General features: G+C 37.8%; 1 protein-coding gene across 2 annotated transcripts in view; it reads left to right on the forward strand.

The window, feature by feature from the left end:
- scaf8 (SR-related CTD-associated factor 8) overlaps positions 1-14575 on the forward strand; it is a 48957-nt gene that overhangs the window by 30206 nt on the left and 4176 nt on the right. For both annotated transcript variants that reach the window (XM_084393898.1, XM_084393897.1), the window contains 15 exons: positions 3019-3063; positions 5261-5422; positions 5514-5670; positions 6580-6710; positions 6791-6967; positions 7076-7155; positions 7246-7366; positions 8115-8246; positions 8451-8560; positions 8655-8848; positions 10941-11041; positions 11527-11640; positions 11734-11890; positions 11992-12122; positions 12413-12551. In XM_084393898.1, coding sequence (XP_084250024.1) covers positions 5592-5670; positions 6580-6710; positions 6791-6967; positions 7076-7155; positions 7246-7366; positions 8115-8246; positions 8451-8560; positions 8655-8848; positions 10941-11041; positions 11527-11640; positions 11734-11890; positions 11992-12122; positions 12413-12551 — 1666 coding nt within the window. In that variant the 5' untranslated portion in view covers positions 3019-3063; positions 5261-5422; positions 5514-5591. The remainder of the gene's footprint in view (positions 1-3018; positions 3064-5260; positions 5423-5513; positions 5671-6579; positions 6711-6790; positions 6968-7075; positions 7156-7245; positions 7367-8114; positions 8247-8450; positions 8561-8654; positions 8849-10940; positions 11042-11526; positions 11641-11733; positions 11891-11991; positions 12123-12412; positions 12552-14575) is intronic.

A 14575-nucleotide genomic window follows, 5' to 3' on the forward strand; every position in this document is an offset into this window, starting at 1 on the left:
ATTTGTCTGTGATTTTAAATGCTTGCGGTACAGGGTGTAGGGTTGGTGACTAACTAATTAATCACCTTATGTACGATGATGATTTGGTCATTTTTAGCCCATATAGTGCTGGTCTACAACAGCTTCTGATAATATGCACACAGTATGAAGCTGATTTTGAAATAAAATACAATGCAAAAAAGAGTAAGATCATGATAATCAGAAATAGAGAATATAGACAGTCAAACTTCCCTGACTTCTATCTGTCTGGCACTGCACTTGGGGTGTGCAGAGAGATTACATATTTGGGCCATATTATTGCAAATGACCTGTCCTGTCTGATGAGAAGGATATCTATAGGCAGCGTCGGAAGCTGTATGCTCAAGCGAACATGCTGTGTCGTAAATTTAGCATGTGCTCTGTACCTGTGAAGATCTCACTTTTTAGAGCGTATTGTACACCTTATACTGCCTACCTGTGGTGTCGTTATAAGCAAGGCAGCATTAGAAAACTCATAGTGGCTTATAATGACAGCATGAGGCTGCTGCTGAGAACTCCAGTGCAAGCCATATGTTTGTCAGTGTCGGGGTACCTACCTGCTCTGCAGTTTACGTGACCTGATGTATAGATTTATGTGTAGGGTATCTGAGTCAGAAAATGACTGAATCGCTGTTTTGACTAACCCTATACGAAGTTCTGTCAGATTTTCTTCTAGACTGTGGAACCATTGGCAAACATGTCTGTATGTTAGACACTGAACATTGTGGAAGGCTTTGTATTCTTTGTATTTTTATGTTTTTACTCCGCGTTTTTTATTCTGTTATGGATCCCCCTGGGTCTGAAATAAAAAAGTTTATCTTTCAAAATGCGCACATTGCTTCACATCACCACATCGTCTGTACAAGCCAGCTGAACGCTGCGATACAAGACTTTCTCTCGCGTATCGAGACAGAATTTTCCCCTTCCTATTTGGGCCAGTGTTGCATTGTTACTAAAGTTTATCATATGCATGACTATAATTCATGAAAATACTCAGTTTGGAACTCCTACACTCTCTGAGAGACAGTTTTCTGTGCACTCATACCAGAGCGCACACACATAAAGCCGCCTCTCAAACAGCTTGTGAGTACCAAACTTTATTGCACTTAAACGGTCAGAAACGCACAAAATTGTCAATGAAATTCAGGTCATGAGAGTGTCAGAGATCTTATATGTTGGAAACATTATCTTAATACCTTGAAATTAGGGGTGTATCACGGTGTTTGATTGTAGATGATTAAAATGCCTCCACGATCTGCTTTTGAAGAAATAACGTTGTTTCGTGCTACAGTGCATTCTATCAGTTGCAATTCTGGCGCCTCCATCTCAACATACTCAACGCGACGTACATTCACACATCACATGTTAACGCAGCGGTAGAGTTACACTCACGGGACGGGACACTGCAGTTCATAAAAGTTTATTATTTTCCTGTGCATTAGAGATTTGCCGGTTAAACATTTCATTCGCTTTTCAGTTCTAACTAACATGCGCATAAACGTCGAACAGCGCCTGATTACTGGACTAAGTTATCTTTCAAGTCTTATTGCGCTAATACTGTCAAATACACACAAGGTTTACATAAACACAGTTGGTTAACTTGTGTCTAAAGTGAAAGCACACATTTGAGAGAAAATAGGGTGCGTGTCCATTAGATGCGCCGGTCTTAAAGTGCCAGTAGCCTAATAGGAAACATGCAAATTCTGTCATTATTTACTCTCTAATGTTGTTCCAAACCTGTATTAATTTCTCTCTTGTGCTGAACAAAAAAAGAAAATAATATTTTGAAGAATGTGGCTATCCAAACTGTTGCTGGTCCCCATCGGCCTCCATAGGAAAAAATATACTATAGAAGTCACTGCGGACCAGCAACTGGTTGGTTACCCACATTCTTCAAAATAACTTTTATTTTCAACAGAAGAAAGAAACTTATTTAGGTTTAAAACAACTTGAGAGAGTAAATGATGACAATTTTCATTTTGGGGGGAACTAATCCTTAAATGTTAATAAAACAACAAAACACAAAGAGAAAATCACTCACTGCTCTTGACTGAGAACTTTAAAAGTAGCTTTAATAATAATCAATGTATAATTTATGTAGTGTTTTATTTTTATATTTGGTCATTTAATTTCTTTCTTGAATGCTACTGTTAAATACACCTACTGTAGCTGAAAAAATAAAGCACTGTTTATTTCATTTGTATATTATGTTGTGTAGCCTATTCTCATTTGCGCCACTTTGGCCTAATTGTCTGCCATTCTTTTTTTCTTTTTTTTATATATATATGTATATATATATATTTTGTAAGCCTTGTACGGCTTTGTTTTTAAAGTAGGGAAGTTAGTTTGGCTGTAATGCTCAGTCACTTGTAAAATAGTAAAACCAACATGAAAGAGAATCGTGATTAAAATCGTGAATTGTGATTTTCCTGAAAAAAATTGTGATGATATTTTTGCCATATCGCTCACCCCTGCTTAAAATGTCCTGCGTTAAATGCTAAAATTCAACTAAAAGCTACTTCTATATAGCATTTATCAAATTGTATTTGAGTAGTTTTCATTGCCTATTAATTGAGAATAAATGGAACATTTACTCTTTAAAAAAAAAAAAAAATGTATCATGAACTAATGATATCAAAATGTTGCATAAAAGCATCTAAAACATGTTTTCCCTGAAGCATATAGCTATACATAGAAAAAACTATCTTCATGCTCCACTCATGTTTGTCAGCTAACCCAGCTATGCTATGGCGAGTTATGGAAACAAAGAGTTTGAACATTTGTTTCCATTGAATACATGTGACAGTCACAGAGATACTGAAGAACATGTTTGTTAATGTCCTTTCTCACATGTCCAGCTCTGGGTCTTGATTTAATTGTTTGTGAAGTGATGTAAATAATTGCATGAATTGGAGATGGACATTCAATTTATATAATGTAAATATGTCTCTTAATCTTCACATTAAAGGTTAAGCTTCTCTTTTTTGTGATCTCTTTCAGTTCTACAAACATGTGGTCCAAAGTGTGGAGAAATTCGTTCAAAAGGTCAGTTCTTTTTGTCTTGCAAATGTAAAATAAATGAATAGATATTCAGAGTTTCTACAGAGTTTGTAAAATGCTTAGAGGGAGCTCAAGTGTGCCTAAAATATTTATGAAAATACAAAATGAAATGTCCTACATGGAAAATAAAGATTATTAATAGCATTAACACTTTAACCCTCTAATGTAGGGATGCACGATGATATCGGCACAACATCGGTATCGGCCGATAAAAGCTTTAAATGACCATCATCGGCATCGGCCGATATGATCATTTCTGCCGATGAGCCTTGCCGATAGGGTGGCGTGTTTCCTATGTGCACGTGATGACCGTGCATGAGGGCCAGCAACTTAACATGTGGAGGCATTTCAAGCATAGGCGTCAGTTTGGTTTGAAATGTGCTGGGGACAGAGACGCCTTCACAAATGCATTTTCAGAAGTGCTGGGTACAATGACGCAGTAATTATTTTTCTCTTTCGTGCAGGTCATGTTTTGAAAGACGATGTCCTGTAGCTTACTAATGTAAACTCTCCAAGCTACTATGCTCTCCACAGAGCATAAAATATTCATTTTATTTTATTTTATTTTTCGTGTTCGCATTTATGAGGAAAAACAGTGACAGTTCTCGGTTGCGGACATGAGCGCTCTGAAAGCGGCACTAAAAGAGACTGCTTTAAAACTTCCACAGAGACCTCAAACAGAAAGCACAAAGCCTTTCTAAGTGAATTTCGTTTTGTATTAATTGTATCTTAATTTTAATCAATGTTTCATCAACCAATTGCCTGGATTTAATAAATAATAAGTAAAGGTAAAGCAGATAATAGATAATAGATATCACGACACGGAGGCGCCCGCGATTGAACTGGAGCTAGTCTCATAAATGAAATAAACTCAGCATAGCCTACTTGCCTCACAGACCTGAGAAATATATCTATTATCTACAGAACGCTTGAAATCATATTTTTAAACAGAACAATTCAAAACGAAAGAAAACTATGTAATCCGAAATGTGTATTTCTCTCCGGCGCGTTCACTACTGCGAAGATCGCGAGTCATCGTCAACTTCATCTTTGCAGCCGACACAGAAAACACTTGTTTATTAATAAACAATAAAAATGTCTCCTTGCTATATTTGACATATTCATAATCATTACTTTTGCGGTTCGTTGTGACAGCTTTTAGCTGCTTTATTGGCCGCTCCACCCTTACATGTTACATGAACGGGTCGCCACTGCATCAGCACTGAAAACAGGGGAGCATTTGGTAGACCTGTTCAAGTAGAAGATGTAAATTTTTTATTTGAATTTTTATTTTTATTTATTTTACTCCTAAGGACTAAAGTTTGAAGTCTGAACTTAAAAATAAAATGTGGCACTGGCATATCATTGATTCTCCAAGTGAAATAATTTGCCTATTTTTCAGGGGTGAATGTCTGTCTACATTTGTAAAATTATACATTTAAGGTAGAATCAAATGTTGTTTTGTTTGTCTTGTGTATTGCCTTATCTACAACACATGAGTGTAATACGGTAAAGGTAGTACAGAAGAGAGACTTGGATTTCTCTTCAGTAAAATTAAAGTGTAAATATATCAGGAGGAAAATGTGTATATATATCGGTATCGGTATTGGCATCGGACAAAATTAGTTTGAAAATATCGGCATATCGAATATCGGCCAAAATGCAATATCGTGCATCCCTACTCTAATGCATACATTTATTTAATCATACATGAAAATTGTATTTGTGCAACTTTCAAGTATTATTTGTGCAGAAAACTTGTCACCATTTGGTGAAATGTACTGTTTTGAATCCAGAATATCTCTATATCTTACTAAAAGTATCTTACGAAAGAGATTAACTTGTCAACAAAAGAGCACCAAAGACTTCTAGCATTAAACAAGATATTTATAAATCCATGTATATGTCAGCCTTAATGTGAAAATGCCTTTTGGCAACACTGCAAGCACAGGCACTGTTTGCTCAGGGAATCTGCTTCTGAACCCACAGAGTTCACCCACAAAAAGAGCTTCCAAACCCAGAGCATGGTGTGGTTTACTCTTGATGTGCATAAAGCTAATGGCTGTAATACATATTGCATGAGAAATCGCTGGCTGTAAAAATGATGAAAATTATGTATTTTGAGCTTGGACCCTTTGCACCCTTTTTCATTATTTATTACTTTTCACTTTTGTGTGTGTAGTGCAAGCCAGAGTACAAAGTTCCTGGTCTGTATGTCATCGACTCCATTGTACGGCAGTCTCGTCACCAGTTTGGTCAAGAGAAAGATGTTTTCGCTCCACGCTTTAGTAAGAACATCATTAGCACGTTTCAAAGCCTCTACCGCTGCCCGACAGATGACAAGGTGTGTTTTTTGTTGCATCACTATAATCAAATGGTAAAGCTCTTGTCTAGACTATTTGGCTTATTTGCCAGTTTCAATGTTTGCATTGCAGAGCAAGATTGTCCGTGTGCTCAATCTATGGCAGAAAAACAGTGTCTTTAAGAGTGACATCATCCAGCCTCTCCTGGACATGGCAGCAGGACTCCCTCCCCCCAGTGTTACGCCCGTCTCTGCCAGCAGTGCTGTACCCGTCAACAGCACTACTCCCGGTAAGTTATACACTATGCATACTACACACTAATGCATTCTCTCCTCTGTGGAACAATGCACTGCTGTGGCAACAGGTTTTACATTCAGAGAAATCATTTGCACAGACTAGAGTCCAAATATGCAGGGACTCTTTGGTGTACTTATAATGCCCCCCTTCCTACTCATTTACCCACCCTTCTATCCTAAATAATTTGTCTGAGAATGGTTGCAAAAAATACACAAAAAAAAAAAAAATTCTGGCAATCTTGAATGTACTCTTTTAGGGTGGGCTATATGACCAAAATCTTATATTATGATATGATTACTTTTATTTCACGATAATAATATATATCACATTATAGTTATTTTTGCTTTACATAAGGTTTTAATATCATCAAAAACTCAAGCTGACTGAAGTAAACAGTATGTGATGAAATAAGAACAAAGAAACTAATTACAAGTAATACAAAACTACAGTAGAATGGGCCTGTCCAAATACCCAGACTTGCGGTCTTGGCCACTTGAGAGCGCGTGCACGCAACAGGAAGACTGTCCCAGTTCTTAAAAACACCAAATCTCAGTGCCCTTAATGCACACTAAACCTACACTATATCAAATAACGCTTCAGAGTGGTTTTCGAGGCTAAACATATCCGTTCAGGAACTCAGAACTCCTTTTTCAGTATGTCAATCACACAAGGTTGCCCTACCACTCAAATTTCTGATTGAATTGTTAGCATCTAGTTTATGCTGACACCTTGAGGTGAAAATTTATCATGACAACTGGTTTAAAAGTCTGTTCCATCCATTTTCTCTCGTTTCTGTCATGTCGTTCCATGTTCACCATGTCTACCTCATCTAAAAATGTAAGTATTCCTAAAAAATTTGAAAGCTTTCTTAAATCTGTATATTTTCTCCTACTTTGTAAAGGAACTCCTGCAACTCCAGCCACTCCAGCCAACATAGTGCAACATAGTCTCCCCGACTGGGCGTCTCAGATCTCCAACACGGACACAGTGGCAGCGGTTGCCCAGATCCTACAGAGTCCTCAGGGCCAGCAGGTCAGATTTCTCATCCACTGACAACACTGTGTTCTCTGCACAGCTGTATTTCTGATACGTGTGTGTGTGTGTGTGTGTAGTTGCAGCAGCTGGTCCAGAGCCTGCAGATGCAGCAGCAGAAGCCTCAGCCCTCTCTGCTACAGGCGCTGGATGCAGGTTTGGTAGTTCAGCTCCAGGCCCTCACCGCACAGCTCACCGCAGCCGCAGCAGCAAACACACTCAACCCGCTGGAGCAGAGAGTATCCTCCTTTAACAAGGTCAGGGACTTTTAGGAGCACTACTGGCTGAAAAGGTGTAATCCTTGCATTACACTATCAATTGTGAAGTTGAACTCTTTTCTTATTGGCCATTCTGTGGTGTTGTAGAAGCTGTTGGGTCAGTTCGATTTCGGGAATGAGTCGGAACACAGTGAGGATACTAAGAAAGATACTACGTCATCTCAGTTGTATGTTTGTTTGTTTTTTGCCATTTTCAAGAAAAAGCTGTTCCCTGTTTTGTTTATTTTTTTAAGTCATGTTCTTTCTGTCTCTCTCAGACCTGTGGTGTCAGATTCCATCAACAACTCGATATTTCATCAGCTGGCCGAGCATCTTCAGCAGCAAAACCTTGAGCAGTTTCAGAAACAGCTAATGGAGCACCAGCAGCATCAACAGAAGGTACTTAAAATATGATTCTTTCTTGACATAATTGTTATTACTAGGCGCGTTTCCATTACAGGTTTGCGCAAAAATTGTGCGATATTTTTTTTCTAAATGTTGATACACTATTGCGAAATGACAGCGTTTCCATTAACCGATGTTATGCGACTAAAACGTTTTTTCCTCTCGCGATAAGTCATTCCAAAAATCATGGCGTCGGATGTTGGTAGGTTTATATATATCCCAGCCACCGCACTAGCCATTATTGTTAATCGAAGGAGACGTAGGCATGTTATCCAAGCATTAATGGTAAGGAAAGCCCCATATACTTGCGATTGGCACATATTAGGTGTTTCTCCCTCCTGTCTGCTTTAAGCTCCTGATTGTGGCATTTCTTTGAGGTTTAGAATCCAGTATTCCTGTCATTTTTTTTTTTGTCTTTTATGAATTTAATAATGAACTCAGTCTCTTCTTCTGTCCAAACATATCACGTCATCTACATCAGGTGACCTGTAAATGCGCAAAAACTGTTTTCATTGCAGTTTTGCGGAATATTCCTTTTTCGAATTGCCTGAAAAATCACCTCATGCGAGCGTAAAAACATTTTTGTGATAAATTGGAGTTTTTGCTAAATTTAAGTGTTTCCATTGGCCATATTTTCAATTCACAATTTTAATTTGCGCAATTTGAAGGGTAATGGAAACGCAGCTACTGTAACTCAGTTTCTCTTACCATGATACTTATTAATGCACTTTACTTCTGACAGTCCATGTCCATGGAGGCCCAGGATGCCATCTTTGGTCCTGAAAGTTCTGCCCCTCCTGGCCAAAGCAGTGCCCCACCACAGCTCCCAGAACAAGAAGCAAAAATGGATGACTCGATTGATAACCAACAACAGGCAAGATCAGATATCAAACCGTAGTTGGGAGGAAAAGTCAATGTTAGTCATGTATTGACAGTAGTTTAAAGGCGATGTCTCACTAGATGACTTAGAAATAGCCTCTTCTGTTGGATGTTTGTCAATGCTTACTGATTAATTAATGATAGAAGAGAGGTGACAGACAGATAGTTGGAACACCATTTTCATGTGTGTATTTTGCAGGACATGGATCTTGATGAGGGACAGGATACTATAGATGAGGAGCTCTTTGAGGCTGAGGAGAAGAAAACCAGCAGCACGCGTTCAAGGACACGCTCAAGATCTCGGTCCAGGTTGGTGTAGCATTGTTGTTAAATGTCTCTTGCCTCATTTCCATTTTTCAGTCACAGGTAAAGAGCTCTCTCGTGAAAACCTCTTTATTCCCAGGTCACCTAAGCGAAGGAGGTCAAGATCTCGTTCAGGGTCTCGGAAGCGCAAACACAGGAAGCGATCACGGTCTCGGTCGAGGGACCGAAAGAGGAAGTCCTCCCGTTCTTATTCTAGTGAGCGACGAGCGCGGGAAAGAGAAAAGGAACGGCAGAAAAAAGGGCTTCCTCCTATCCGCTCAAGGGTTCTCAGTGGTAAGTTTACAGAGGTCCACCTTATGCTTTCTGAAATTAATCGTTTTTTAGAGATTATAGTCTGTCAAGTTTCATGCAAATAAGTTGAAACTTTCTGTACAAACTAACTTGTTGATGGTAAGCATTAACTTGTATGAAAATTGTCATTTACTCAACCTCAAGTTGTTCCAAACCTGTATGAATTTCTTTATTTTGCAAAACACAAAAGAAGATATTTTGAATAATGTCGGTAACCAAACAGTTGATGAGCCCCATGGACTTCTATAGTAATTATTTTCCATACTTTTGGAAATCAACTGTTTGTTTACTAGGCCTGGGCAAAAAAAAAAGATTTTTCGATTAATCGTTTTTTAAAATGTGGTCGATTCAAAATCGATTCTCAAACGCCACGAATCTATTTTTTTCCATATTTATTCATCTATTTCCCAAAAGCCAGTATTAGTTTTCCTCCACTGTTCATAGGCTTGCAAACTCCATTTTATAGCTAATGCTGTGAGATTTGATTTATTTTAATCAAAAATAACCTCAACTAGTGCTTCACGATTAATCATATCGCAATCGCGATGTCAAGCCTACGCAATTATATGACGCAAAATGCTGCGAATTTATATGAAATAAACAAATTTGGGCTGTTAACGCAATTAATGGAGCATCTGTTAATTTTTGTCATCCTTTGGCTAGTGTTACATGATCCCGCTCTTATTCATGCTAATGTTTTTAAACCATTCATGCGCGACAAGACAATAAAGAGCTCGCTGCCTGTGAATGTCCTGACTGTGACACACAGAAAGACTCGCGCTGATATCGTGCCTGCACACAAGACAGCCCAGAATAGAGTTCTCTTTCGCGCTTGAACGAACAATAACACACACAATTATGCCAAAATGTCTTTTTGACGAGTATCTTCATAACATAAGAGCAGTCTTATGATGAACGTGAAGAGTTGTGACTCGTGAGAGAATGAGGCGCGTGTGAGAGATCAGCAGCGGCTGGTCTTAAAGTCGTTAAAGTTAATCAAAGAACAAAAGGAACAGAGAAAAACACTCACTGCTCTTGACTAAAGAACTTTTGTAACTTTAATAAGGATTAGTCTATATATAATTTATAATTAATGCAGCGCAGGCTGTTTGATAACTTTATTCAATTTCTGTGTATGTCCTACCTGTTAGAAATGATATGCGAGTTTTTTTTTTAATGGGTTTATGTGGGGATTGTTAACCTGTTTGATCAAGGCATGTTCTGACTTGTCCAATTTTCAGCATCAATTTTTCATCTTGCATCAAAATCCTGTCTATTCATTGTATGCATTTGAAATAGAGAGTTTGGTTCTGTTTTAATGTACCCAAGTGTACCTAAAATAAAGACAGTTTAATATACAGGTTTGTAGCTCTTAATTTCTTTTTATTAATTAACCACTTGTAAACTTATGTTCACTTTTCTTTTTCTTTTTTTATAAATATAGGATTTCAGCCTATAGCATTCAGTCGAATTGAAAATTGAATCGAAATCGAATCGAATTGAGAGCTTGCGAATCGAAATCGAATCGAATTGTAACATCTGAATCGATACCCAGCCCTATTGTTTACCCATATTCTTCAAAATATCTTCTTTTGTGTTTAGCAAAATAAAGAAATTCAGACAAGTTTGGAACAACTTGAGGGTGAGTAAATGATGACAGAATTAAAAATTTTGGGTAATCTATTCTTGTAACCGTCTCGTCCATAACACATAATTGAGTTTAAGGATGCTTTGTATAAAATAATGTTCATATCAGAGGAAAATCATGAACCTCCGTGTTTACTGACTACTGCTTTGGTCTGTGAGAACTTAAAAGAGATGGTTCACCCAAAAATGAAGAAGATTTACATGGTATAAGATGTTCTGTCAGGCCAGTTGACAGAACTGTTACTTACACTTTCAGGCCAGTGATGTATTGGCACTGAACATTGTACATTTATTAATCCACAAATGTTAGATAGCCATACACCTGCTAGAACACTCAATTCATTCACTAAACAGAGTTACAGATTTCTTGCAAATGTCTTCTACCATAAAATCACATCTGCAACTCATGTTAATTTCCCTCTTTCAGTTTGCAGCACTACTCTATGGGTTGGCCAAGTGGACAAGAAGGCCACCCAACAAGATCTTACTAACCTTTTCGAAGAGTTTGGCCAGATTGAATCTATCAATGTGAGTTGAGTTTCTGTAACTATGAGCACTTGAGAGCATCTTAGATTAGTTCAAATTTTAGTTAGAGTTGTGCCATCTAGCCAAGAGGCATTTTTTGGGTCTATAAATATTTTTTGCTGAAGTGTAATTAAAACTACCCTAAACTTGAAGTACGCTTTTGAAAATAAAGGTTCTTTATTGGCGTCTGTGGCTCCATGAACAGCCTTTAACATCCATTTGAATCAACATTTCTGTTACACAAAAAAAGAAAAGAAAACATTGTTCTTTTAAGAACTGTTCATTGAAAGGTTCTTTGGGGAACCAGAAATTGTTGTTTTGTGGCATCGCTGCAAAAAAAACAAAAACCTTTTGGAACCTTTATTTTTAAGAGTGTATTTTAGTCCTCAGGTTTTGTTTTATGAATTTTTTTTCAAATGAATTTATTTATTTATTTAGATTGGATTATTATTATTCTTATTCTTAATACTTTTTTTATTTTCTCCCAGATGATTCCTCCCAGAGGCTGTGCTTATATCTGTATGGTCCATCGTCAGGATGCATACCGTGCCCTTCAGAAACTGAGCACTGGCTCCTACAAAATTGGTTCAAAGGTCATTAAAGTATGTGTGAAGAATGTTCGCTGACTTATAATTTTTGTAATGTTCTATAATTTCTTATGGGAATATGTCTTAAACATGTTGCATTGCTTCCAGATCGCTTGGGCCCTCAACAAAGGGGTGAAACAGGAGTATAAGCAGTTCTGGGATGTGGACCTTGGGGTCACTTATATTCCTTGGGAGAAGGTCAAACTGGATGACCTGGATGACTTTGCAGAGGGAGGCATGATTGACCAGGAGACTGTCAACAATGGTAAGAAGACTTTACTTGTTTAGGAGCTGAAAATTGTAGATTTATGCAACTTGTATATATGTAACTTCTACTCAGAACTTAACCTAATTTTTCTGTTGCAGAATGGGAATCACAGAGGAATACTGAGACAGTCAAAGAGACTCCAAGTCAGGCTGTTACAGCTGAAACCAGTACATCCAGCAGCACACCTAGTGAGGCCTTTACACAGCCTGTCACTATGATGCCCATGCAGGTATGATTTTTAGCACTCATTCAGCCCTGACAAATGGAACAACACACATTTCGGTTTCTTAATCTTTACATCTGATTAAATTGATAGATTTTAGGGATGGTGTGGTGCGGCCATTAAAGATTTAAGCTGGTTACTGAAGTTTGTTGGTTCAAACCCCACTTAAAGTAATATAAGAGATACTACCATTGCATTTTTGTTTTCATTTTGCACCTTGGGGTGTGGAGACAGCTGAATTAATAACTACTAACTAATTACCGTTTACTTCTCCATGGATGTCTTTGTTCGTTTAGATTCCAGTGGCGCAGACCGTCTCTGCTGTTGGCCTTGTGCCTCCATCCTTCCCTGTCACCATGTCAGTGCCCCCGCCAGGCTTTGGTCCTCCTCCACCCTTTCTGAGGGCAGGGTTCAACACCTCACAGCCTCCCCCAGGTACATGGTTCAAACCTGAACATTCAGTAATTAGGCTTTTAACTGTATGATAGATTTTTTTTTAAATATTTCCATTTGTTAGAATTAGTTAACTGCATTAGTTATCATGAACTAACAATGAAAAATGCTTCCAAAGCATTTATGAACCTTTGTTAAAGGAGTAGTTCACTTTAAAATGAAAATTACCCCATGATTTATTCACCCTCAAGCCATCCTAGGTGAATATAACTTTCTTCTCTGAGTTATATTAATAAACACCCTTACGCTTCCGAGCTTGGAAGTGAATAATGGCTCAAAAGAAGCTCAAAAAAGTGCGTCCATCCATCATAAAAGTGCTCCACATGGCTCCAGGGGGGTTAATAAAGGCCTTCTGAATCAAAGCGATGGGTTTGTGTAAGATAAATATTCATATTTAAAACTATATAAAGTAAACTAGCTTCCGGCCAACTGAACATGCGGATTCGACTTATGTCTAAAGCGCAACTTATGCGAGTAATGTGACGTACTGCTGATATTTACGCTATGCCATGACGCCTACGCTACTTACAACGTCATAAGTTGCGCATTTAGCGCAAGTGGACTGCGTATGGCCGTTTGGCCGAAAGCTAGAATTTTACTGTGTAACGTATTAAATATGACTATTTTTCTTACACAAACTCATCGCTTTGCTTCAGAAAGCCTTTATTAAACCCCCAGAGCCGTGTGGAGTTTGTTTATGGATGGATGGATGTTAATGTTAATTTCAACATTTACTAATATATTATTAAAGCAGAGTTTCCGCTAGAAAAAAATGGTGCCGGTCAAAGTGACCGGCAGAGGTTTCGTTTTCCGGACATTTTGATGATATGCCGGTCAAATATCGCCTCTTAATTAAGGGGGCGGGATTATTACACGATTTATTATTTATAATAATAATATTACCATCTTACGTGACAGTTCTCCATTACGGACGCATCGCGACCGTTCAAAGCGGCACTAAAAGACTGCTTTAAAACTTTCACAGAGACCTCAAACAGAAAGCACAAAGCCTTTCTTTAAAACGAATTTCGTTTTGTATTAATTGTATCTTAATTTTAATCAGTGTTTCATTATCCAATTTTCTCGATTTAATAAATAAAAAGTAAATATAGCAGACAATAAATAATCACGACATGGAGGCGCCAGCGCCTGAACTGGAGCTAACGTTAAGCTATCATCCATGAACCGAAATTTAACGTATGAGGTAGCCTACTCGCCTCACACACCTAAAAAAAATAGAAATATATCTATTATCTACAGAAATCTTTACTTTTAAACCATTCAAACCTAAATAAAACGATGTAATCCGTATGAAATGTGTATTTCTCTCCGGCGCGTTCACTACTGCGAAGATCGCGAGTCAGACTTCATCTTTGCAGCCGACACAGAAAACACTTGTTTATTAATAGACAATTAAAATGTCTCACTGCAATATTTTACATATTCATAATCATTACTTTTGCTGGTTCTTTGTGACAGCTTTTAGGTGCCGTTTACATGAACGCGTCACTGCATCAGCACCGAAAACAGAGAGAGAGAGAGAGAGCGTTATGAAAAATTGAGTGTGAGGGATTTGTTCACTTCACACAAAAAGATCTTGGAATGAGATGGCTAACTGTAGTAGCGTTTAGTCCACTGCCTATAATAGCCTAATTTAGAGATCACTTTTTTTTTTTTTTTACCGACCGCCGAGAACTTTGATCGGTTAACGTTGATACGGTCAACCATCGATCAAACAGTCATCGGTTAACATCCATACTAGAGAGTAAACTTGACGGCACTCGCAAGAAAATGGATAAGTAGCTACATAATACAATTCACAAATATTACACCATTTAAAAAATACATAGGCTACTGAGTTACTAAAACATTCTTTGTCAAATAATAGGCTACACCTGTTTGTTCACAGTTTTAACGTTCATGTTTCCATTTGTTTCCATTTGTTTAATTTCAAGATCTGAGGTGAATTATATCCATTGTTGCTTTTACAGCTACAAAGCTGGAGC

Source organism: Rutilus rutilus, assembly GCF_951802725.1.
Source record: "Rutilus rutilus genome assembly, chromosome: 21".
NCBI classification, from domain to species: domain Eukaryota; kingdom Metazoa; phylum Chordata; class Actinopteri; order Cypriniformes; family Leuciscidae; genus Rutilus; species Rutilus rutilus.